General features: G+C 33.3%; 2 protein-coding genes across 8 annotated transcripts in view; one reads left to right on the top strand and one right to left on the bottom strand.

Annotated features, from left to right (window-relative positions):
- Positions 1-1,034: 1,034 nt before the first annotated feature.
- Positions 1,035-23,006, bottom strand: LOC124534047 (sarcolemmal membrane-associated protein). Of its 7 annotated transcripts, none has more exons than XM_047109687.1 (14): positions 22,849-23,006; positions 22,208-22,666; positions 18,451-18,567; positions 11,659-11,793; positions 10,765-10,899; positions 9,633-9,851; positions 8,948-9,097; positions 8,298-8,399; positions 5,620-5,772; positions 4,613-4,706; positions 4,174-4,275; positions 3,944-4,053; positions 3,502-3,714; positions 1,035-3,415 (listed from the first exon to the last, which is right to left on the bottom strand). In XM_047109687.1, the coding sequence occupies exons 2-14, from the start codon at positions 22,418-22,420 to the stop codon at positions 2,720-2,722; spliced, it is 2,439 nt and encodes an 812-aa protein (XP_046965643.1). In that variant the 5' UTR covers positions 22,421-22,666; positions 22,849-23,006; the 3' UTR covers positions 1,035-2,719. The 7 variants fall into 7 exon arrangements, with proteins under 7 accessions (XP_046965643.1, XP_046965645.1, XP_046965644.1 ...); XM_047109689.1 differs by having other exon boundaries at positions 22,208-22,566; positions 22,849-23,005; XM_047109688.1 differs by having other exon boundaries at positions 22,853-23,002.
- A 916-nt stretch (positions 23,007-23,922) lies between these two features.
- Positions 23,923-27,170, top strand: part of LOC124534005 (lissencephaly-1 homolog) — a 30,210-nt gene continuing 26,962 nt past the window's right edge. Inside the window, exon 1 of the mRNA XM_047109614.1 lies at positions 23,923-24,080. The gene's annotated coding sequence lies outside the window, so the exon portion shown is untranslated. The remainder of the gene's footprint in view (positions 24,081-27,170) is intronic.

The following is a 27,170-nucleotide window of genomic DNA, read 5'->3' as shown; positions in this document are numbered from 1 at the left end:
TATTAATCTCGTCGCATAACACCGTATATATTTTAATTACGTAAATACAAAAGTATACTTATTCGTTATTTCTTTCAAAAGCACACATGTAGCATTGTGCTATTTTTAGTAAAAAAAAACCGTTGTGCTATTATAACTGCATAAAGTTAACATATTGATGACGCAATAAGTCTTAATAACTCGTGTAAGGCAAATCGTAAAATGTATTCATATTAAATAAAAAAGATAATTGTTTTTCTAACTTTATAATTTGCTTCTATGATTCTACGAATTTTTCTTAAGGTAAATTAAATTGTATCGATAGTTTGTCTTATATTTAGCAGTCAAAAGTTAAACCAAATCTAAGACAGTTAAAATGATATTGTAATATTCATTGCAGTATCCAGGGTAAATGTGTCAGATCATCTGATACATCATTCATTCATTCATTCATTCCATGTTCACATGGTACTCGGCTTGTGAGCTTGTCGTTGACCTAATAGAATTCGCATTTAGTTTTATATACCAATCTAATATGTAGTAGAAATTCTACGAGATCAAAACTAGAGCATATAGCTAAATAATAAAATCCTATGTGTATGAGTCTTAGATGAAAGCTCGGTTTCTTTGTAAATTATTGATAGAAGAATCGAAAGACATAAAAGATGTATAGAATATTCTGGAATAAATAACGTGTGCGATAAAATTAATTATAACCTTTATTTACGAATAAAGCCACGAGTTATTTGTCTTAACGTATTTGCAAACTAAAGATTTGAAAATATTTATTTAACAATGCTCTGGATATCATTAACTTACAGAGGTCAAATTCGGAGGGTTGGTACAAGATGAGTCTAGTGTTACCAATATTAATTAAAAATCCACCCACAGACTTTTTATGACGAGATATAGTCAACTCTGATTTTTTTTTCTTACTTATTTTTTAATTGTTACATAGTGTGGAAAAATGACAATGTATTTCGATTCAAATATCTAATTAGTTCCTTTTAAAATAAATATATTATACGTATGTCATTAATAGGGTAAATAGTCGTGAACAAAAAGACATATATTTTTTAAACAAATCAATATTATTTCCAATAAATTTATCAGTACATCCACATTGAATGCTTTATTTACTCCATAAAATACAACATAAAGTCTTCGACAGCAAGAAACTAAACATAGGTAGTAAGATACGATTTATTTACAATAAGGTGGTTTAAACACAAAATAAAACATTGAACGTAACAAAATCAGTGCAACAATAAAATAATAAATATTTTCTTTATAAGATAGTGATTCAACGTGGTATAGTTACAGTTAATCTAGGGATATAATTAAAAATTTGTTAGTTATACGTTTGTTACAAATTATCTATTGGCCTTCACATCACAGAGCAAAGCGATCTCATGCAACCAAGCTCGCAGATCACTAGCGCCAGGCGAGACTGTCGCCTCGAGGCACCGCTAGAACCCCATACTCGGTGAACAAACGCTCTACAAAGAAACTTGGACCAAACTTAAACTCTCACCGAACCAATGTGCAAACCTGACAAAAGCTATGCTGCGAGTAATGCTACTTTAACCAAATAATCTCCCATTTTATTATTTCAAAGTATCAAAATCTACGAAACACTTATAGCTGCGTATATCGGTGCTTAATAGAAGTATAAATAAATCAGAACATGAGGGCTCCGCCTTAGGCTATTTGCCGTACTCAGCTAGAATAATATATAAACCAATTCTCGAATACCACAAATCCAAACAAAAATGAACTACTTCATAATTTTAAACACGAGAAGCAGTTACGGAGCTGAGCCATACGGCGGTCGCGAGCGCCAAATGTCATGCAACAATATCTACGTCGTTTCTAAAGACTAGAAAAATGCAAATTATTCGAAGAAATCTGCCTGCCAAATATATGAACGAATGCCCGCACCTCGTTATCTCGTAAACCTATACAAAGTGATATGTGTAGCTCTCGAAAGCAGAGTAAGAACGTGTTATGGTTCAGCTGCGGTCCAGCGATCGGTGACACAACCCTACATACGTAACGATGAACACACTATCCAGGATACCTTTGATGTTTCAAATGGGAAAATCGGTCTCCACTTCTATATCGTACGACTGAAAATTTATTTATATACGTCGCACAATATAATACCTAATAAAACTCAAGACAGTCATTAGGCCTTAAGATTAAAATGTACAGTTATTTATTATGGCAGATATCGATCAACAACAAATTTATATTTATCAATAGGATATCGACGCTTTTTACAAAAACAACACTAGTATCTTACATGCGTTAACAACGTGAATCGACCGGCGCGGCGTCGCGACGCCACTCACACTTCAACATGGCACTTCCGGTGCGAGCTCAGCGAGCCGCCCGCAGCCCCGCCCCGCCCCACGCCGTCGGCGAGGCGGCGGCCGACGATAATCAAATACCTATCGTAACTTTTAAAATATATTTTAAATTATTCTAATTCATAAATATCTTTAACCCTCGGTCGATAACGTCTATAACTCGCGACGCCCCGACGGCGCCGAGGCCGAGCGAGTCGATATCGTTGCGGAAGCTCGCTTTCGAAATTCAATTATATTTCTCGATAAAAAAAGATAGAAGATTAGTGAGCAAAGTTTGAACTTCAAGTGTCCCACCGCGACGCCCGGCCGACCGTCGCAGGCGAACGTCGGGGCTACGCGTAACCGGGCGGGTCCCACGTGGCGGTCCATCAGGAGACGTAGGGCAGCAGCAGGTAGTAGAGGCAGGCCAGCAGCACCGGCACCGCCAGCGCCACCGCGTGCGACAGGTCCAGGCGGAGCGGCTTGTTCTGCACCGTCGCCAGCTGCGCAGCCAAGCGCGCCCGCTCGGCGCACACCTCGGCCCATCTCTCTTTGGCTCGCACCAACTCCTCCTCGAGGGCGTGCAGGGTCCCGTTCTGCATGGTGACCTGCAGCCGCTCCTCGTCGTCGAGTCTCAGGTAGTCGCTGGCGCCGCCCGCGTCGGGCCGCGGGCCGGCCGCGCCGTCCTCCTTGTCGATTTCGGTGACCGCGGAATCGGTCTCCTCGTCCTCGTCGTCGTCGTCGTCGTCGTCGATGTTGAACATCTCGTCGATCTTGGCGGAGATCTGCTTCTCGTCGATGGTGTCGTCGACGGCGACGCGGAGGTCCTCGAGCGAGGTGGACGTCTCGACGGCCCTGTCGACCTTGTCCCTGTGCTCGTGCAGGGCGGCCTGCAGGCGCTCGATCTGCTGGTCGCGCGACAGCAGGTCGGCGCGCAGCTTGCCCACGACCGCCGTCAGGTCGTCGATGTCGGCGCGCGTCGGCCGGAACGCGAGCTCGGCCTGCATCTCGGCCGCGTTCGTCGCGAGCCGCTGAATCTCTGCGACCTTCGCCTCCTCCGCAACTGTCGATTTCGTGAGTTGCTCCTGAAACAGTTATCAGAAAAAAATACTAATTGCTCATTGCACAGAATATTTAAAAAGCAGGTGAAACGTATCAGTAAACAGGTTACCTGCAGGTCGGCGAGGCGCGCGCGGTAGGTGGCGACGTCGTCGTCGTCGTGCGCGCGCGGCTCGTGCTGCGCGGCCAGCAGCTCGTCGCGCACGTCGCGCAGCTTGTCGTTCTCGGCCGTGCAGGCGCTCACTCGCTCCCGGAGAGCCTTTATCTCCTCGTTGAGTCCGGCCATCACGCGCAGGATGTTGGCGTATTCGACGCCGCCCTTGCCCTGCGGATCAACACGCACGCAAAATATATTTATGTTTCGCTTTTAATGATCAGTAAAATTTTACTGTACTGTATATTATTTATCATTACAATTGTAACTATTAAACTTTCCTAACCCGACTTATCTTTTACAACAATATAATTAGCCCTTTATTGAAATTATTTCATGATTAGTAAAAATGTATTTTTTATTAAAAAAAACTGTGGTCAATTTTTAACCAAGTACTAACCGGAGAATCTTCTTTAATGTCAGGTTCGCTATAAGTAGAGTTGGCATTGTTATCAGGACGAATTTCACCATCTAAAGTGCCCATACTCTCCACTTCGTGAACAGTTGTATCTGTAAAAAAAGACATAATTTCAAGAGGAAATTTAGATAGAGGAACTCAGTTTATTATACGTATTAAGACGTTTTTATATAACAGTAAAACCAAAAACCTGTACATAACGCTAATATTACCATGGTTAAGCCTCGAATGCTTCTCGTCGTCAGTACAAAGATCTGATTCACCAGGCTTCTCCCCACTGCCTCCGACACTGCCCTCCTCCGTTTGCTGCTTTTCTGTAAAAAGAATATGTAATATTTAATTTTGTATGTATAACTCTCTATAGTATTGTGATTATAATATCTAAAATAATCTAAATTATTGCTGGTATAAAAAGTATACCTGTCTTATTTGTATTCATTGTTGGGATTATTGCAAAATAAAGAATTTTAGCATTTTTATTTATTTTAGCATCAATAATACATTACTACATTCTTGTTTTTTATTAGTTCTAATGAATGAAATACCCAAAATATAATATTTAGTATTACAATATTTTCAAACTAGACAATAATTACAATTGTATTATATGTAAGGCTAAAGAAACAAATCTGATATTAAAAATAAACGTACCTCTTTCTTCGAAATTATATATATTATTTTGCTTCAAAATTAGTTCGAATTCTTTTGCTGACTTTCCTTCAGCGGATATCGCCTTAATGCCCACCTAAAACGAATATAAAATTTTAATCAATAATAATCTCATGGCATAGTATGATTTTTATGTTAATTGACAACTGGCTATGGGTAAATAATGTGAATTGTTCAAATAACATCAGTGGAAAGGAGAAATGAGATTTAAAATTAAAACCGTTAATATATATACGTTATAAGGTTTAAAGTTTTTATTTTAAATCTCAAGTCCCGATAAATCCATTTGGCGTTTAAGCTTTTCTTCCTTTGCGCTGACGATATCAAATACTTATAAAGGAGGAAAAGACAAGGAAAGGGTTTATTCCCTTCCTCTGTAACTCTGAAAACTAATGTGCTTATCAGTATTAGAGTTTTTATAATTGGGATGATAATAATTCTCGAGAAAGACTAGCTAATAAAATCAAAATTTAGACAAAATGTTTTTGACTTCTTCTGCCATTAAATATTATCAATCTATTTTATTGAAAATGCGGAAATAGAGTGTTATTTCTGTACACAAATCTGAACTTGCATTTTATTCATTGTTTATAATTAAAACTTGTTAGGCAGATGATCTTCTCGAGACAAATCGAGTGGTTAGAATGCGTGCATCTTAACCGATGACGGCGGGTTCAAACCCAGGCAAGCACCGCTGATTCATGTGCTTAATTTGTCTTTATAATTCATGTCGTGCTCAGCGGTGAAGGAAAACATCGTGAGGAAACCTGCATGTGACAAATTTCATAGAAATTCTGCCGCATGTGCATTCCACCAACCCGCATTGGAACAGCGTGGTGGAATATGTTCCAAACCTTCTCCTCAAAGGGAGAGGAGGCCTTTAGCCCAGCAGTGGGAATTTACAGGCTGCTGTCGTTGAGAATGGCAACATCGGTCAGAGGGGGCTTCACGGTATTAGAAGTGATGAGGGGCGTGAGTGTGGGTCCGACCTTATTGAGCAGGTGTTGCGGCAGCAGCAGCTTGATGTAGTCGGGCAGCGCGCGCACGGCGTCCTCCAGCGACCCGTTGCGCTTGGCCTCCTGCAGCTTGTTGCTGTCCGTGCTCACCACTAGCATCTTCGCTTCGCCGTTTTGCACAGAGTACTGAAATCAAATGCCAAATATTCTATTATACCGTGCATCACACTTATCGATTATGTTATCATACTAATATTGTAAAGGTAAGTGTTGTTTCCGGCTTCACGTTAAAACTACTATCACAATTAATAAGGAGATTTCATTTTATTTTAGTAGCATTTTAGTTGTATCTTCATGTCGAACAGAGGCAATTATAGTAGGTATATTATAATAATATGCTATTTTTGGACTTAATATGAGTCGGAGACAAAAATATTAGACAAGAACTTTTAAAAGGAACGGTATCAAAAATATAAAAGTTACAAAAAACTTGTACGACAAATTAGTGGGATCTCCAGGAACGTTACCGCAGGATATATCTATATTTTGTTATTAATTATAAAGACATATCTAATATAACGTATTTATAGTTTAGTTTCATGATAACAAAGTGTTAATATTTGTCAAAAATAATAAAAATTTAATTTTAAATGTGTGGTGAGAAATATAACCTTTTAAAATTTGTAAAGTATTCTTACCGATTATAACGATGAAACTTAAAATAACTCATTTTACCCGCACGAAGTCGGAAATAACGCTAGTTTATTATTATCATTTTCAAAAATATAATAATTAATCATTAAGATATTATATTGAAGTTTGCATTAATTAATTTCTAGATATGAAAATAATCTACAAAATCAATCGATTGAATATCTAATCGAGATAATTTATAATATAAATCGTTTTATAGAAATACATTGATTTACTAAACGTGAAGATGTCAGTCTTTATTCATCAGTAAATGAATTCACTGAATGCCAAAAATGAGCCCCATACAAGCTACACAACAGCCCCACCATTACTAGTGCAAGAAGTACAAAAGGCCATAGCGTCACAGAAGCTACTAAAAGCTCCAGATCCCGACAATATACCAAATGAGCTAATCAGAGGCACCGAAGAAGAAATAGCTCCAATCCTAACCAAGCTATTCAATGACATAATAACAACAGGCGTCATCCCACAACAGTGGAATGAATCACATATCATTCTCCTTCATAATAAAGGGAATAAATATGACATCGGCAACTATAAACCAATCAGCCTAATATCAAATGTTTGCAAAGTCTTCGCAATAATTTTAGAAAGGATAACAAATGTCTTAGATGAAAACCAACCGATTGAGCAGGCAGGATTCAGAAACAACTACAGCACCATAGACCATGTGGTCCACACAATTAAACAAGTCTTGGAAAAATACAATGTATACCAGAAGATACTGTATATCTGCTTTATAGACTACTCCAAAGCATTTGATAATTTAAAACATACATTTATCTGGCAGAGTCTAAGGAAACAAGGCGTGGAAGAGGTCTACATAGAAATAATCAAGTCCATAAACAAAGAAAGCAAAATCAGTGTTAAACCAGAGTCAGAAGGAGAACCCTTAGAGTGATAGGATCAGAAATGAGGAAATTAGAAGAAAGACTAAAGTTACGGATATCATATCTCGCATAGAGCATCTAAGATGGAGCTGTACAGGACACATGTTGCACTGCAAGTTAAACAAGTGACTCTCAAGTGACCAACAGGTGACTCTTTGGTATCCTAGAGAGAACACCAGAGCGTCCAAAGAGTAGATGGAGTGACGATATCCGACTAACCCTGGGACCATTTTTGACTACAGTCGATAAGAGGATCGAGCTCAATGGAGAGAGCTGGAGGAGGTCTATGCCAAGAGGCTCGCCGAACTGCGTGACATACATATAAATAAATAAATCTATATTGTATTGTTTTGTATTTGTACTGTAATTCGGAATAAAAGGGCTTTATTATATTCTTATTATTAGTATAAATAATTTCACGAATCATTTGATAAATACCTTATGTCAAGTATTAAAAAAATATATTAAGAGACACTGAGAAAATAAAACTTAAAATATAATTAAAAATTAACTTAAACAACGTGATTCTTTAAGTTAATTTTTAATTATATTTGTAAAGATAAAATATAAATTAATAAATACTAATCATCAGCGTACTACATCAAAGCAAAGGGATGGAACCTTGTCATCGTAATCGAAAATGACGGTATCAACAATAATGTTGTCTTAAATTTTCGCGATTATTACACATTGAAATAAAACTAGTTATAACGGATTTGAATCGCACTTTACAACATTGCTCGAAACGTCGGGATGTCAAAAATAATGAATATACGCGATTCAAATCCGTTATAACTAGTTTTATTTCAAGGTATCAACAATGTTTTGCAAAATTATTGTTTCAATAAAACTGTATCGACCCATTTATTTAAAAAAAAAATGTCCTCACTTTCTGCTGACTATGAAACTAATCATTAAGTCAAATCACTATCACAATAATTAACCAACACCAAAAAACAACGTCAACATGTATTCATAGACAGAAATTCCCGTTGCCGGGAAGACGGCGCATGATCTGATAATCGGAGCCCATTATCACATGCTTTATACTTTGGTTTAGTTTAATATAATATAAGTTAACAAAGTATAACACTCGTGTGTACTCACAGCAAGAGGCAGGTGCTTCCTTAATGTTTGCTCCCTCTCTTCAGCCGCAGCGACGGCCAGGCGCGCTGCACACATCTTACGGTCACAACGGGCTGCTAATTTCTAAATGACGAAATATTACATTTATAGAGGGTGCTTTGTATGTAAGTTTCAAATATAAATATAGTCGACTTCAGTATTAATAGGCTATTTGACTGGTTTTTAAAATCCCTTTTTATATTATTTAGTAGAGGTCAAGGAACCCAGTAAAAGTTGATTTACTTATTTCTAGTACATATTTGCCGAAAAATATCATATTAAAAATTCCATATTTAAATAACGCGCGAAAACGCTACTTGGACAACATGGCGCTGCAATGGAGTCGGTGACGTCACTTTGCTGTATTTTAATCCGTGGTATATATAGTAGAAAAGCAAAGTTTACAAGAAAGTGACTTATCATAAGCCCGGCCAATCAGGAGCGTTTTGTGTCACGTGACAAACGTTGAAAAAAATGCATTTTAATTTATGAAATTTTGAATAAATTATTTTCAAGTTTCGTTAGTAAATAACCATTTTTAACTCATCATATACACTGATTACAATAATTCACAATTTATTTTTCGCATTGTCAAATAGCATATTTAGCGGAGGTCGGAGTGGGGGCGGTACCTGCAGCTCCTGCAGCGCGTCGGAGGCGGCGAGGCGCAGCGCGTAGTTGTGGTGGTGCAGCGCGGCCGCCTCGCGACTGCGCCGCTCCAGCGACTCCTCCAGCGCCAGACGCTGCTCGTGCGCCGTGCGCAGGCTCTCCTGCGCCACCTCCTGCACACCACCACACGTTACACACAGCACCGGCCACATACGTACATCTATATATACGACAGGCCATTTGCCTGTCTCTGTTTTTTTATACTAATTTATATATTATACTAAACATCAGCAGATCTTCGCTGGAAATCATTTTTGTCGTCTTCTTGGTAGACGTGGCCCACACTGATTTTTTTTTTCTATTTATTATTAAATAATATATACTAATGTATAATAAATAATATATAAAACGAACATTTCGGCCTACACCTGTATATACGACTGGCCATTGCCTGTCGTATACATAGATGTAGGCCGAAATGTTCACTTTTGGTGTTCGATCGATTCTATATTCATTATTTATATTATAAATGAGAGCAATGTTTGTTTTGACTTCAATTCTTGACTTCTCAACCCATAATCATGAAATTTCGTAAACACAGTTTGTCAAATTTTACATGACTAATGACGTATACTGGGACCTAACTCTCTCATAATTATTAGATAACGAATGTGAGTTGGTTTCGGCACTCGTGCGGCGCGCGCGCACCTGGTAGTTGCGCTTGTCGGTGAGCAGCTGCGCCACGTGGTGCGCGTCGGGGTTCTTGCCGGCGGCCAGCATGGCCTCCATGGTGTGCACGCGCATGAGCAGGCGCTGCTCGCCCACGAACAGCTCCCACGACGCGGCCGCCTCGGCGCGCGTGCGCTCCACGCACTCGCGCAGCGTGCGCATCCGGCTCTCCAGCGACGCCTCGCGTTGGATCGCTTCCTGCAACGAGCACGGGGTTCGGGAGTTAGTTGAAGATTTCAAAGAACATTACATATCTAATTCGTATACTAAAGCTTCCGACACCAGACCCGAGATGACCCGGTGGTAGGAACGCGTACATCCTCTCACCGATGATTGTGGGTTCAAACCAAGGCAAGCACCACTGAATTTTCATGTGCTTAATTTTTGTTAATAATTCAGCTTGAGCTCGGCGGTGAAAGAAAACATCATGGTCCAACGACCTCCATGGTCGAGTGGTGTGTACACCGGTTTACATGGGTACGCCACTCTGAAGTCCCGGGTTCGATTCTCGGCCGAGTCGATGTAGATTACCATTAGTTTTCTATGTTGTCTCGGGTCTGGGTGTTTGTGGTACCGTCGTTACTTCTGATTTCCATAACACAAGTGCTTCAGCTACTTACATTGGGATCAGAGTAATGTATGTGATGTTGTCTCATATTTATTTATTTATTTATTTATGGGGAAACCTACATGTGTCTAATTTCAACGAAATTGTGCCCCATGTGAATGAACCAGCCCGCATTAGAGACACGTGTTGGAATATGGTCCTAAGCTTCTCCTCGAACGGAGAGGAGGTCTTAGCCTAGCAGTGGGAAATTTACAAACATATATTAATGTTCTTGTACATTAAATCTTAAGAGTGCCAATTTGATTGACACCCAGTGCCAAAAATATATATAAAAAAATCCTCTTATGTACTTTCTGTGAAATTGATTTAAAATTAAGTTGAACGATTTCATCTACACGTACTTATTACGAATAACTAATAGCTGGGACCTAATAGAAGCTTATTAAAATAATCGATCTTACATAATGGCCAGTAATTTCCAAGCAAGAAAATCACTGTAGAAACAAAACAAAGTTGTTACTAAACTAAACTACTTAATTGTACCTGAACGAAATTGTTTAATTGGTATAACTCTTTGAGATGCAGTGGGGTCGTCATGGCGGGATTGAACGACAATTTCGCCTCCTGGCCATCGGGGTGGTAGAGTTTGAGGAGGGCGACGACGGGGGGAAACGTGTTCTGAAAAATAGATAAAAACATGTTTCAGTGGTCGATGTAGTTTATTTTCGACGCAAATCGTGCGTGAAATACATTTATACAAGCAAAAAACTTATTACTTAAAGTTTTTACTATAGTATCTTTTAAATTAATATTTTTTTACTGCAAGATTTGAAACCACAAATAAGAGTATCTCTGAAAGAAATGAAATATGGCATGGAGTTTATGGTGTGCTTAATTCTTAACTTGGTGGTAGGGATTTGTGCGTGCCCGTCTGGGTAGGTACCACCCACTCACCGGTTATTCTACCGCCAAATAAAAGTACTCAGTATTGTTGTGTTCCGGTTTGAAGGGTGAGGTAGCCAGTGTAACTACAGGCACAAGGGACATAACATCTTAGATCCCAAGGTTGGTGGCACATTGGCAATGTAAGGAGTAATTGATATTTCTTACAGCGTCATTGTCTATGGGTGATGGTGACCACTTTCCATCAGGTGGCCCATATGCTCGTCCGCCAAACTATACAATAAAAAAAAATTCGTGCTTTCTTTATAAGTTTATATAAGTAATCTCGCGCTCAACGCAGAAAAAATATCGTGAGGAAACCTGCATGAGTCTGCATCAATCATGAACGCAGTATGACAGACTAACTCCAAACTTTCTCAATAGGAGAGAAAGCCTTAGCATTCATGTTATCATTATCATTTACAGGATGTTAATTTTATCTCATTAAGTTTTGGATAACTTAAAAATACATATGTATTAATAAATAAAAATTACCTTTTCTGAATTACCGGCATTCTCGACGACGGGAATGCCGAACTGGACTATATCCCCGGAGAATACCTCATGCGGCTCCTTCGCCAGCGTGTACCGATTGTTGTTGACAAATGTGCCGTTGCTGCTTTGGTTGTCCTGAACAAACAGACACTAAAGTCACCATCGTCCGACAAATACTCGTATGACGTAAATCATACACATCCGAAACTTTGGAACCCATTTCCTATAACCTTTACGCATTACATGATTTTTGTTTCTCGTGATGTAATCTTACATGAAAACATCTGTACACGTGCGTACACATAATAACTACTTTAATTTACAGCTTTGGTCATTCTGATCACGAAAACGAAGTAGTTTTGACTAGGTTGCGAAAACGCAGGTCATTTCATTGTCTTTTATAGACAAAGTAATTTCGTACGTGGTTTAAGATGTCAACAAATCTTTGTTTATGGAACTCTGTTACGTCAAACGTACGTTACGTTTCGACTGTGATTGCAAAATATAATAAAAAAAAAAAAAACAAAATAGTAAATGAAATCACTATTCCCGATATCAAAATACCTTTGCAATGGCAAATCTTTGAACTGAACTGTATAGAACTCTTGGTATATATCACTGCCGCTTCAAGCTTTAGGACACGGGTTACCCAGACAATCATTACTAAACGTGGTAAAAAAGGAGAGTCCTTACAATCTTTGACAAGATACATAGTTAATTTATTTTTAATGGAAATCTAAATCTTTTAACCCGCACTCAATATCCTGTACTTAGAACCCTAAGCCATCTTTAAGGAAGCCTACAGGTGCAAACCGTTGGAGCGTTACAGCTGCATTGGTAATATAAAACCTCCATCTATGAGGCCTTCGCGAGTAGTCCTACTCCCTTATATGGTAAATAATAATAACATAGCATTCAATGTATTCTTTTAAATTATTGTAGCATAGCATTCGACCAGAACACAGCCTCGTTTACAGTAAGAAAGCTGCACAAAAGCATTTTCAATAACAATAAGCTCCAACTTACATAAAACATCTATACATAAAATAAAATTGGAGTGTCTGTTTGTAATAATAAAATAACCGCTTTTTAATTAACGCACATGTATTCAGGGTACATATTCCAAAATATAATTTTAATACAATTTTTGCTTTTCTATCTGTTTGTCTCTTTATCACTGGAAAGGCTGGGCCGATTTTGACGGGACTTTTACTTTCAGATAGACGTAATAAGGAATATCTTAGGCCACTTTTATTTCAGAATTATATAAAAAATTTAAGTCTCGCTCACAGCTAGCTAGCAATATATCAAATATTTAATATAATATAACATACTAAGTTACGTGCGTTAGCGAGTCGGACGCCCGTGGTGTAGCGTTACATCAATTAATAAGGATGTTAAACCTGTTTTAATTTGGCACACCGCGTGCACGCGTAGGCTACTTGTGTAACATGTCAATACGGTAGCTCATTTAGTCGCTACATTAAATACTTAAATTATACACATTCAATTACAGCCTGTAAGAATATCTGGAGTCTGGAAATCGACTGCTATTAAGTAACGAGTATAATTCCAAATCCATATTATATTTAAAGGACTATTTGATTTTAATAGAACGTAAAAAGAAATGAAAATACTTCAAGTTATAACAAAAATAAATAAAACATTTGTTTAATAAAATATAACACCATAAACAATTATTACCATTGAAACACGAATGCTTATTAATTTAAAAACAATATATAAATATACTATCGATTAGTACAAATAAATACTGAAACAACTTTATAAATAGTCAGATTACACCATCACAAATACAATTACAAATAATCTCACACAACTAAACGATATGTATGCGAACACAATAATAAAGAGTATACACGTACATATATAAAGAATGTATTGAAATGATTTTTGCATGATTCGCTTTCTACTGATTGTGTTTCGAGATCGGAGTGACCAAGAACAAGCCAGCATCACGTATTTGTCTATTGTTCTCTTCGTAGCATTGATTCCGAGATATTCATGTGTAGGTTATCCCTTATTTGTTGGAGACGAACGAATATTAAATCAAACTTTTTTTTTTAAATTTAAAACTAGTTGATGCCCGCGACTTCGCTCGCGCTTACAGGGTTGGTTGTCATGTATAAGGCTAAAAACGTAGCCTATATCGTTCCTTGAATTTTAAGTTTGCTTCACACCAAATTTCATGAAAATCGGTTCATTAGTTTGGTCGTGAAAGAGCAACACACAGACAGACAAACAGAGTTACTTTCACATTTATAATATTAATTAATATAGATGATACAGACAGACAATTTGTTTACCAGATGATAAGTAGTTACTAGCCCATAACCTATCCCTTCCATCGCGTATACGTCACGTAACCTTGGCAACTATGTTGTTACGTCCCTGTCTGTAGTTACACAACCTAAAGCGGAGTCTTCAAGAAAGGACAATTGGAAACTGTTCTTATTAAAACGAGTTTGTTACAAAACTTTTTACAATTATCTTAAACAGTTAAAACTTGGTGCAATGTTGTTTAATTGCTCATGACTTTCTATATAATTGGAAACATACAAATATACAAAAACATCCTATACTAAATATTAAGGAACATAAACGCTGAGTAAATATTACGAAGTAGTATTTGTTTTAATCATTTAATAAGATGTATGGGCTGAAGAAATTTAATACAAAGGTAGAAGGTTCCAATACAGATAGACAATATTTTTGAAAACGACACGAAATTAGTTTTAATAACATAATCAGCTTATTTTCTTTTTTCACATTCATAGCGTTCGGTGATGAAAATCTTCAAATGCACAATGAAATAGTGTGGTTAAGCAAGCCTAAAATTCCTCTCCTTAATAGGCTAGAAGGCCTTGTCTATCGAGCATTTCAAAATTAGAAGGCTGCTAATTGAATGTTTTTACCAATAATTTAACCATGAACCACGTATGAAGAATATCATTAAATTTAAAGACCGGAAATTAAATTTAGTTTTTTTCCTGTTTTTCTATACATTTAAAACAAAACGTAATTTAAGCGGAAAAAAATGCGTTGGTCAGTTTAAAACTAAGACAAAATATGGGCTTCATAATTATTAATTTAACATGAGTGTTAAGAGTTAATTTTGATTTGCGCGTATTCGAATTGTTTTATTTAATTATTGTTTTTTATTTGGCTTTTATTTGCCCCAAGAGGGCATAGATTACTTCTACAATTAAATTATTGTTATATTGGCTCCACCAATTTTGATAAATATTTTTTTCTCACAAAAAAATATCAAAATTAAATTTACACAATTTTTCACATAATAACCCAGTTATATATTAGTACCTACTACTAAGAGTTCTTGATGAAAATATTATTATTTACATTAATAAAATATATCCATTTCATTTTAATTCCAAATTTCCGATAACACGTTCAAACTGAATATTTTTTTGCAAATTAAATTCAACCAATTATAACGCGTCAATATAATGTTAAATGTCGTTTTTGTTTGCTTGTTATTGGACTAGACTATAGTTATATATATTTCGCATGAGTTATTGTATATAGTAATAGAGACTCACAGCTAACATCATTATAAAATCATTCATGGTAACCCTAGTCATGTGTCCGTTAATATAATAAGTACAAAGGAATTTATCAATCGTACTAGCAGCGCGACTATCATACATAATGAGGTCATGTCAGAAGTCCCAGTGCATTTATGATGTAGGTAACTATAAAAATAATCACTGCTATGATTTAATTATCTGTACCTTCTTATCTGTTAAACGTAGATACAAACTACGCGAACAATAGATGTGGTAGGCCAGCTACCACATCTAGTTTAAAATGTACATAAGGGTTATTGCATACACAACGCAAGTAATTTATTTTAATTTTAAAAAAGTTTTTTTTATCGTACTATTTTTTTATGACTATTCAAAAGCAAAAAAATATTCTTGTGTTTAAATATCATATCCAAAAAAATAATAATACTGAGTATAACAAATATTATTATTACATCATTTATATAGAAACAAGCTTTGCAAGGAGTGTGAGCGTGTGATCAAGACCGTCAAAGCTTTGACAATGTTTTCTAAAACGATCAATAGAAGCCACTAATACAATCTGAGTAAGGTTAAATAATTTTAATCCAATCAAATCTTTTTTTTTTTTAAATAAATTAATTCCCTAATAAACCTCCATGGTTATTACTGAATGACCATCTTAAATGACTTGGTACTTACAAGAAGTTGAAGATATTAAGATTGATTTACAGTTGTTATACAAAATTACCCCTTAATAAAAAAATCTGTTCTTAGCGGAACAAAATTAAAATATACTTATTCAAGTACACTCACACGTTTGAATCGTCATTTAACAGAATCACCGCTGGATTAAGCTTGCGTTATAAAATAATATGTAATTTGTGTAACGAATTTCAGCGTGCAGATTTAATGGTATTACCTGTACGTTGATAATCAAGACAGACGATTTTAAAAGTATTATTATTAGTATTTTTTTAAATGTTGAAAAAGAGTAACTACTGAGTTTCTTACCGGATCTTATCGGTAGAATCTACTTGCCGAACCGGTGGTTGCTTCACTTAATTGTTAAATGACGATTCAAATGTGCTTGCAAAAGCCCACTTGAATAAAGTTTATTTTGATTTTGATATATAAGATAACATCTAAAATTTAATATATTAAACATTTATTATAAAATATTATAAACTGGTAGAAGTAAACAAAAGTTAGCCTATTTCCTTTCTTAAGAGTTCAAATTTGCTTCATACCAAATTTCAACAAATTCTTTTCAGTGGTTTATGATTAAGAGAGCGATAAGAGACAAGAGTTTCTTTGAAATTTATAACATTAATATAGATCAATCTGTGCACATTATTATAAAAGAAAAAAACAAAATAACAATATGGTAATTTTATATTACAATAACAACAACAATCACGTAGCGATACAGCGCACATTAGGTATCGTATCGCGTTTTAATGCCTTTATACGACTTCATGTCTATCAGACATTCGATGTGTAAAGAATAAACATTACACAGGCTTTAGGGTTTGACTATTTTAATTCATACAACTTCAAACTATCTATATGTACTAGTAAATCAAGAGACGTCTTATTTGTAAAGACTAACTACTGAACAAATATACATAAAACTTATATCAGAAGATGCAACGTGTTTATTTTATAATAATATAACATACGAGCATGAATTTCATATATATGTAATATATATACATATTAGCTTAAACTCCGGCTTTTAACTCGTTTAACCTTATTTGACCCCGTCGAGGGGTGAATTAAAAAAAAGTAGCCTGTGTCCTTCTTGGGAACTCAAGCTATCTCCATGCCAAATTATAGGTAGCGTCACTTAATATGATTGTTAAATGACGATTCAAAAGTACTTGTAAAAGCCTACTTGAATAAAATATATTTTAAGAGTGAACAGACAAGAGTAACTTTATCACTTATAATGTATATATACAGGAGTCGTCAAAGTTATAGCAAAATTATTTCCTTGAAGATGTATAAAGTAAGAACTTAGCTACCTTAATTTAAGTTTTTTATTTGTCTATTCATAATCCGACGGATTTGTTATAAGAGAATTACTCAGATACAATCCGTCTGACCGCCGTAATCTTCACTGATTATTAAATAGCCTTTTCATTTCGAAATGACCCAGTGAATAGAATAGGCGTTGACCTTATTCGAAAATCGTAGAGGTAAATTCTAGGACTAAGACAATTTCATTTAATTCGTGTTATATAAGAACTATTAAAAGATAACTATACAAATAAAACGTGATCTAAAAGCGATTTGGATTAGAACTCTACATAAAGAATAAACGAATCAATTTTGAAAGAAAATAAATAAACTTAGTCCAGTATATCTAATGTTTTATAGGGTAATGTGCATCTTGTATATCAAAGTTTTTTATACGTAAACTCTCTCATCCAACTTGTTCCATTGATATCATCCTTAATTACTAAGATCTCGAAAAAGAAACATACCATATTTTAAATAAACTCTTATATAAACTATAATAAAAAATATTGTCGAAGTAAATATTTAGTAATTATTATTAATCTGTATAATATCTATTACTTATATAAGATTTGAGTACAACAGTTTAATAATGACATATCAGATTATGCTGCATTGTTTTATATGTACATAGAAGCCATATAAGTATACAGTCGTATAATATGCAAATCAACGAAATCGTAACACAGATTGCGGAATTAGGTTGTGTGGCCCGTAATCTGTCGTAGGCGTAAGAAGCGAGAGTCGATTACTTGTCATCTTAAAATACGACCATAGCGACTATAAGTGTACACTTAAGAAAAACAACTTAAAGATAAGCATATAATTTATAGTTAAGTCAATAATAATTCATTAAATATAACACAAGCGTAATAGTACTATGTGTAAGTAAAGTTGGTACATGTCACATCTGCATATGGTGGGGGCGGTGGCGTAGCTAGGTGGGCAAGGGCTTCGGTGCATAGAAAAAGAATCGGGCCCTCACCAACTCTTTCCCATCCCTCTTTAACTAATAATTACCCTTTAAATTTATAGATAGCAAAAAAGAAATCTCGTGCGCGGGGTGGTGATTTTCTAGCTATAGAAGCTTAATGTTTAGTTTAAAGGCCCCCCTGAACTCCGGAGCCCTAGGTACTGCACCACCTTGCCTTACGATAGCTACGCCACCGGTTGGGGACAATGTAAATATTATAAATTAATAAAGAATGTATATAATTGAACTCACCACAAGGTAAAAGTGGCCTTTATCATAATACAGTGTGGCATGGTGTCGCGATAACACCCTGCATTCGAATATTGTATTCGTTGGTGACGGAGACGAACGATAGACATTTCTTCCAATCTGTAACAGACATTTATTATCATTATTATTATATTATAGAGAACAATAAAAATAATATAGTCGACTTAGCTCTGATTTGAGCAATTAAATATTAACACATAATTGCTGATAAATTTCACGTGCTCAATGTCTCTTTATAATTTCTCCTGTTTGGTTCGTTATTGGTGAATTTATTCACAAGAGGAAACTTGCATGTGTCGAATAATAATAAAGTGCCACCTGTGGACACTGAAAAAAGGAAAGAGGCACACCAAACCCAGCAATAAGATGCTATGCTATTACTTTATAGTAGCAGTATACTATAAGTCTATAAATGTAGTATGCTATAAATGTCCCGCTGCTGGGCTGAGGCCTCCTCTTTCTTTGAAGAGAAGGTTTTGGATCTAATCACGCTATCCCAATGAGAGTTGGTGGATACATATGTGGCTGAATTTCAATGGAATATGGTCTTAATCCAATCCGCCGGGTACGATATGAATTATAAGCTCTAATTAAGCACATGAAAACTCAGTGGTGGTTAACTGGGTTTAAGCCATCGGCAATCATCGGCTATGATACACGCATTCTAACCAGTGGGTTCTCGGTACAGTGGTGACATGAAATTTACTCGTCAATACATCCATTTATTTATTTATCATTATCTTTTAACGTAATGCACAATGTTCATAATAAAAAAATTACAAACAAAAGATTTATCAGCGAAAGTTAAACAATCACACATATTTATATTGAATTTAAATAATTCTAAGCAATATTTCATAACGATATCCCTGTACATGTGTGTACTTCCTGTAACCATAACATAAAACCTGATAAGAATCAGCTTCCGTTACGAGAGCGTAGCAGATGCGTGGCTAGAAATAGCACAATTTAATCTCATTAAATTTAATTGTCAATGCACAATTGTCCGTCTCGAGTATCACGGGTCATGATGACTAAGACGACGCTCAAGAGTGCCTGACCGTAATATTAAGTGCCTCACAGATAAATGCACAGGACGAGATTGGAAACCTCGAACAGGGCAAGAAATGCTCCCATTTTTAAACGTAAACATTGTTATAAATAAATATATGTTATTATTATTATTATTATTTTTTCATGTCTTGTGACATATTAAATACAATTAGTCGCCCGCGGCTTCGCTTGCGTTTTATAGTGTTAGTTGTCATGTGTCAGGAAACCAAGTACTTAGGCTATGTCCTTTCTTGGAATTCAACTTTGCTTCATACCAATTTTCATAAAAGTCGGTTCAGCGGTTTGGTCATGAAAGAGCAACATACAAACAGACAGAGTTACTTTCAAATTTATAATATTGATATAGATAATGTGACACAAGATTTAAAAATGTTTTGGACAAACTGATAGAATATTGCTAAAATGATATCATTAGCATTTTTAGTCTTATTAAATTATTAGACATTTTGTAAAGTCAAATAGTCACTGATGTCTTAATTTATATTAAAAAAATATATTTTTGTGAATGTGTAGGCAGCTTTGGGGCAAGATTTCGTATATATGCATACTAATAAGAGGTTTTACAACACAAATAAAATTTGAATGATTTTATTATATAAAGGAATCTCATATGTAGGTAGATGGTCTAATTGCTGATGGGTAGTAGTCACCGCTGCTTAAAAATAATGGACAATATGAAATTTGAACTATTACATAAATAAACATTGCACCATGGGAAACTGAGATCGTATGTCCCTTGTGGCTGTAGTTACACTGGCTGACTTGTTTTTAACTTAAAACAGAACCATTTAAGATAGATCTGCTTGATGTATGATGAGTCGATAATACTCACCCAGTCTGGCATGCACACAGGCCTACCAAGTAAACTATTTTCAATATATTTATGAATGGTAAATACCTTAAACAGCAGCTTTTTTTGCACTTATGATTCAAAGCAATTTATAAAATATGGTATATAATATTATGTATGTATTACTTTACTCCAAATTCATTCCAAGGCTTTTAAAGTCAAAGTTATATTTAAAATAAATTTTGTTCTTTGAATAATTTTAACTGCTCCTTTTACTGAAATTTCGGAGTATAAATTTTAAGAAAATATTTAGTAACTTCACTTTTAACTTTATGACCTCTTAACTTTGTGTAGTATAACATATTTGTACATAAACCACCTTATATAAAACAGGGTTTTTAATACATATTATTAACCAAAACAAGCAAAGACTGGGTTAGTAACTACATTGTAGTTTCAGACTCACATACAATATTTATAATTTCAATTCCTGTTCCTGCACTTTGAATAATGTAAGAGCTCAATTCATATCACTTCAAAATTCAATTCAATTAAATACAATTACTACCATTCTTGCAAACATAAAGGGTTACCACATTATATTTGTATATAGCTAATAAATATCTATTGTATGAAACAATCATTTGGTTAAAAATATTATACGAGCAATACTACTGAAGTCATTGTTTGAACGTAGTGCCTGGTCTTTATGTTTATTGATAGCAACTTTAGTTACTCAAAGTAACTATCATTGTTAGGTTATTTGTCTTTCTTGGTTTACTTAAATAAATATAAATATAGTAAAAATATTATTTAACTATGGAATGTCTGTTGAAATAAGACCTTATGTCATTATGATGTGTATGGTAGGTATTTTTATTCATATCATTCTCTTATTGCTTGTAAGGCTTTTTAAGTCTTCAAAAAACTTAATAAACTATAGAACTTATTTAATTTCTTTCATTTTTATTTCAAATAAGATAAATATACCTGATAATAGAGAATAAAGAAATTGAGATCAAATGCATGATAACAATAGATTTCATAATAAGCAGATAATCTTATCAGAAAAATTCACACTAAGATTAAATACAAAGAATGTATAATAGTTTGAAAAACTTTAACTCTTATATTTTGAAATATTCTTGCATTCATAATAAAGTAATATACATTATATTTTCCAAACATACTGTAAATTAAATTACTTTGATATGATTGTATGTTTCCATATCCATATATGTATAATCTAATTAATATGTTTCAAGCTATTTTTAAATAAAACAACTTCAAAACACATTAATACAATCAGGCGATTCATCAATGTATAGCAAAGTATAATTTATGAACTTTTTATGAGCATATGGATGAATTATGACTAAAAATCACTTAATAGCAATTTTATGTTAAGACAAATGTGTGTTCATGTATATGATTAATTAATAACACATTATTATAAATCTACTTATTTGAAACAGCAATTAATACTTAAAATTTTTATAAATGAATTGCATTCGTTAAATAATAACCTAATAAGATTTGGAAGCTTCTGTTCAAGTTCATTGGTAACTGAAGATATGTTGTTAGTAATCAAATAGCATTATTGAATAAATATTTTCTTTAAGTTTTAAAATTTATAATTGATAGAGCTTCTTAGCTTCCTTATAAATAAAACCTTATATAATCTAACAGAGTTATATATCTCCTAACAGAATCATATACCAGGATAGTAGTGAGTAGTTATTAATGAATAGATAAATGAACTTGACAAAACATATGGGGACTAAGACTAGCTTTAAAATATATGTGTATCATTTTCTTGCTTAGACAACTTAAAATTGATATTATTTTGACATAGTGAGAAATTCAAAATGTTACCTTGACAGGTTGCTCCAATGTGACGCGTCTTTCTTCAAATGGCAAGGAATTTGAGTGAGGGATAAACACCGCCCTTGGAACACTTACATCCTGGTTATTTAGGCTCTCTGGAGCAGGGGTCCAATTGTAATCCATACCCTTTAATTGTGTCTTGTTCATTTGTTTCTTATTCTTTGCTATCACCATTATACAATTCGCTTTCAGAGAAAGCATTGGTGCCCCGCAGGTTTAATGACGAGTTCCACATTGAAGATAAAAACAATCACTGGATTTACGGTGAAAGGTGAACTTTAAATCTCGTCATATTGGAGAATAAGTGAACTCAAATGGCGATAGGTTAACAATTTTGATCCATGTATCTTCAACAAATTTTCACTCATTAAAACACTTAAAAAATAGAAAATGAAACTTGATTCCTTTCGCCTACTGCTTCATTAGTTATTGGGAAACCATCAAATTCTGGAAGAAGTGCAATATCTATAAACTGTATACTATTTATAGACTACCAGTAAAAAACAATTGTTTAAAGCAAATATATATTATAACATTTTTTACAAGGGCGTTGATCGAAGTTATCGTTCGAAGAACTTACGAAATGGGCGCACGAATCGGACATTTGTTTTGTTGAGTTGGGTACCTACCTACCGTCTCTATCGTTCTTGGTTCACTTGTTTTTCATAACGTTTTAAAAGGATATTTTTTGTAAAATTATTATTTAACTAAACATTAAGTAAAACACCATTTTTTATACTACGATTTCAATAAAAAAATAATATTGCTACTTCATAAATTTCATAAATATCAAATGTTACCTACACTCTCGTTACATATGACGTGGGTATTTTAGTAATATTTATTGAATAAAAATGTTTTAAGCAAATTAAAATTAGAGAAAAAAAATAATAAGAACATATTTGTAAATTTAAATATAAAGCTAAATTGTTAATAAATTTATTACAATTTTTCACATTTGGTTAGTCATTTAAAAATATACTAAAATATCTTTCTGGCACTGCCAAATAACAATGGGGAAAAATTGTAGTATACTATTTATTCACACAGGCACATTAATGACAGTCTTACGAAATTAAAAACAAGTTTATTTTTGTCAAGGTTATATTATATCTGAATATCACTTTCTTTGGTGACATTGTATTGATGTAAAAAAACAGACTTAATGACTAAAATTAACGAAATAAAATGTTTAAAAATAATGAAAATTGCTATTAATCGATTTACGAAATGTATCATCATCTTAAATGTCTTCTAAGGCGAGAATGTGTAAATGCCATATATTGTATCGGACCAAGTCATAAGATGTTTTCCTGTACTTTCTCTAGGGATATTAAAACTCATAGAAAACATATACAAAATACAAATAAGTATCTCTATATTCTTGTAAAAGTAAAGTATTAAAGTGACAACCGTGAACGTAATTAAATAGGTCTTATGTTTTCAGTTCGATAGTGAAAAAATAATTTTAATAACTGGTGAGTTATTAAAAATTAAAACATCACCTAAAATAACAAAAGGACTATTTATTAGTGATTTATAATTTCTTCAAAACGAAGAACACTTACAGTCGTACTCGCTCTTTTGTATAGGAATTTTGACAATCATCTCTTTTAAATCTAAGTGTTACCATTTTACTAAATATGTTTTCCAATGAAGAAAATAGATGGCGTTGTAAACCGTTCGTTCGAAAGAAGGAGAAAAAGAAAAATCGAAACTCGCCATTGTAGTAGTGTATTGAAGTGAGTGAATTTGAGCCATTGCAACGAAACGGTTTTCTGCCTCGAGTCTTGGGTGTACTGTGTTTTCTGTGTGTGCTATTTTCAAAAAGAAAGTGCAATTTTGAGTGTATTTAGGTTTTGTAAGTATGCTTTGAATAACGTTAATCTTAGTTAAATACCATTGGAAGTTCGAGGGAATCGTATCTAACATTTCAATTACTGTCTGTTCAATATGGCCGTTCCGATATTTGCCAAATTTCTTAGAGATATATAATTAAATATTTGATTAAAACTGTTTCACTAGAACAAACGGTATTTTGAGATATTAGTTAAAATTGTTCTATACGTTGATGTGGCAAATTGACAGTATGGTTTTTGACGTTTTAAACTGAGTCATTTTGGTGTGATGGTCATTCAATTTCATTTTATTATTTCGCGCAAAATAATATAGGCTTGTGAAGAACTCTCCACTGATTCAATAAAATATACTGCGAATGATGATAACACGTTTGTTATAATTGTATTTTTATTTCAAATTATGTGCAAATTATACTATTTTATGTTGAACTTCTTCGTCTGATACCAGTATATTTGATCGAATTAATTATCATTTGCTGAACATATCGTAATGTTATCTATATTGTATAATTAATTAATCATTGGTATTATAACCGAATATTTCTCAAGCTAAATCATTGGGTATATTTCAATGAATGGAAGGTTAATTAATATATATTTTTTGTAATTAGGTTTTTTAATTAAATTTGATACATTTCTTAATAAAATGATCAGACAAATTGCAAAATATAATGCTTAAAATTATATAATAATATTTTTTTCTCATTGCATGATAGACTTATTACTTAATTGATTTCTCAAAAGAAAGCCATTAACTGTAATACTTTTAAAACCGTGAACGTTAAGCATTTCGAGTTACACAATTAATTTTTTTTGCAAAAAAATGTTTAATGTAATATCAATTACAAATATAAGAGTGTTCGTTTCCAGCTATACAGATATACATAGAGGTTAGATTCTGCAATCACAGTTTTACAAAGATGTAAATATGTATTTTTTATTAAGATAATTATGAAATATATTTTTTTTATAAGTATATAAAAAGGGCTTAAGTGCCCTAATGATCATTGTATGAAATGAAGTATAAAGTAAAGTTAAAGAACCTTATTTGCTAAAATTACCATTAAGGCAATTTAACCTTTCTTCCTTTTTATCTATCAATTTGATTTAATCTTTAAAGAATGTTTGAATGATATCTCTAATTGGAATAGTTCATCTTTGTACACTTGGTTATGATTATTTGATTTTATTTAGGAAATTTACTTCAACCTATGAACGCTAATGAAACTATAATAGATCAATGTATGTAATTCAAAAAGGTATGGTATACAAACCAAAAAAAAAAACTAACAATAAATAAGACAACGGTTACAAAATACAAAAAGAACACTGTCACTTCGTCAAGCAATATTGTCTTAAGCAAGTTTACAGGTACATAAACTGGCTATCTTTTTTGTTTCAGCCAAATTTGATCAAAGTGTTTTTATATACAATTTATATTACATATTCAATGGATTTTAATAGTAGAAAACCCATTCTTATTTAAACCTTTGGCTTTTGTTTTATTTCTTGACAATAGAATAAAACTTGCTTTATTAGAAAAACCCTTAATAAACAATGATTAAAGTAGTATTGGTATAAAATATTTTACAAAATCAGCTTCAACTGTAATATAAAATACATTAAAGGAACTAAAACAAATACTAGGTACTTTAATAACAAAACTGCATAAAATGGGAGGAAATATCCCATACACACCGCTCAATTTTTTTTAAAATATTCAGTAAAATGAAGCTTTTTTGTATGTTTTATATGTTTTCTGATGTGTTACCGCAAGGCTGATATAATTATTTGTATCATATATTGTAATTACAAGGTTTCTATTTTAAACATCACTATCAGCTAATATGATTGCTAGTAAAAAGATTGTACATAGATAGAGATAAAATAAAACTATCAATAATATCTAGTGTGCTTAATTAAAATAATTTATTAAAAAGTATGTTATAATTTTACATGTTAGAAATATATATGTACATACATAATGTATCAAAGTTATTACTGCCAATTTAGTATGTTTATTATGTAAGAACAGTCCCAATTTTATTTTCTTCTACTGAGTGGTAGTTCAAGTCAGCCGAGGGGAACCAACATGAAATTGTTTTATTTAGCTGAAGATGTATATCTTTCCTAGAATTACAATTTTTAGGGATAATACTAACTTATTCTCTATTCTATTCTAATTAACTAATTATAAAACATTAATTTAATAATCCAAACACATGAAAAAATAAGAATTATCTCTTAATAACATCATCAGGTGATCAATCATCTTACTTTTGTTCATATATATAATTTACATAATACTGTCATTTGTTATTTTTGTTTATTCAATACTGTATGTATTTAATTATGTATGTACATTAAACCTTATATGTGCATTCTGTTTAAATCAATATCAATCAAAGTAATACAAAGTAAATCTTAGCACATCATTACATATTATTTTTAAAATATAGTACCTGTAAGAAAATCTTTTTCATAGATATTTCAGAATTTTCATGATTTTTTATTTTATAAAGTCAATATATTTGTCAAAAAAAAAAGTTTTACCTTTTGACAGTTTGTTAGACTTGCCATTTATACAAGCTATACTGTATTTTTATTTACTAAATGTTAATACTTAACTAGTGTTACCAAATCATGAACCACTGAAATTTATGAAATTAGATCAAGATTTTTGCAACACATATTTCTGATTTTTTTCTCTTCAATATGACAAGTATATTTTTGACATTTAGAATACTTTATTTTAATTGATTTCTAATGTTTAATTAACTAGATTAAGTGTTTTATAAACTCAAAATTTACATTTGGAATATCTAGATACATTATTAAATAATCCTTATTTGCTTGCTAATCTAATCTCATTTACTAGGAGGAGCTGGGAGAAATATGATAAGAAAAATCATTTAAAAATAATATTATAATAATAAATAGATATACCATAGCCATAAAAACATGTAGCTCAATTATTGTTGTATTTGAGAATTGTTGTGACACTTAAATTTCTAAGTTATAATGCCGTATATTTATTTTTATTATTTTAATTTTTTTACTTACAAACTATTGCGTAAATACCTTTCCTTTAA

The sequence above is a fragment of the Vanessa cardui genome, chromosome 12 (genome assembly GCF_905220365.1).
Source record: "Vanessa cardui chromosome 12, ilVanCard2.1, whole genome shotgun sequence".
In the NCBI taxonomy this organism is placed as follows: domain Eukaryota; kingdom Metazoa; phylum Arthropoda; class Insecta; order Lepidoptera; family Nymphalidae; genus Vanessa; species Vanessa cardui.
This window is presented reverse-complemented; position numbering and strand designations above follow the sequence as displayed.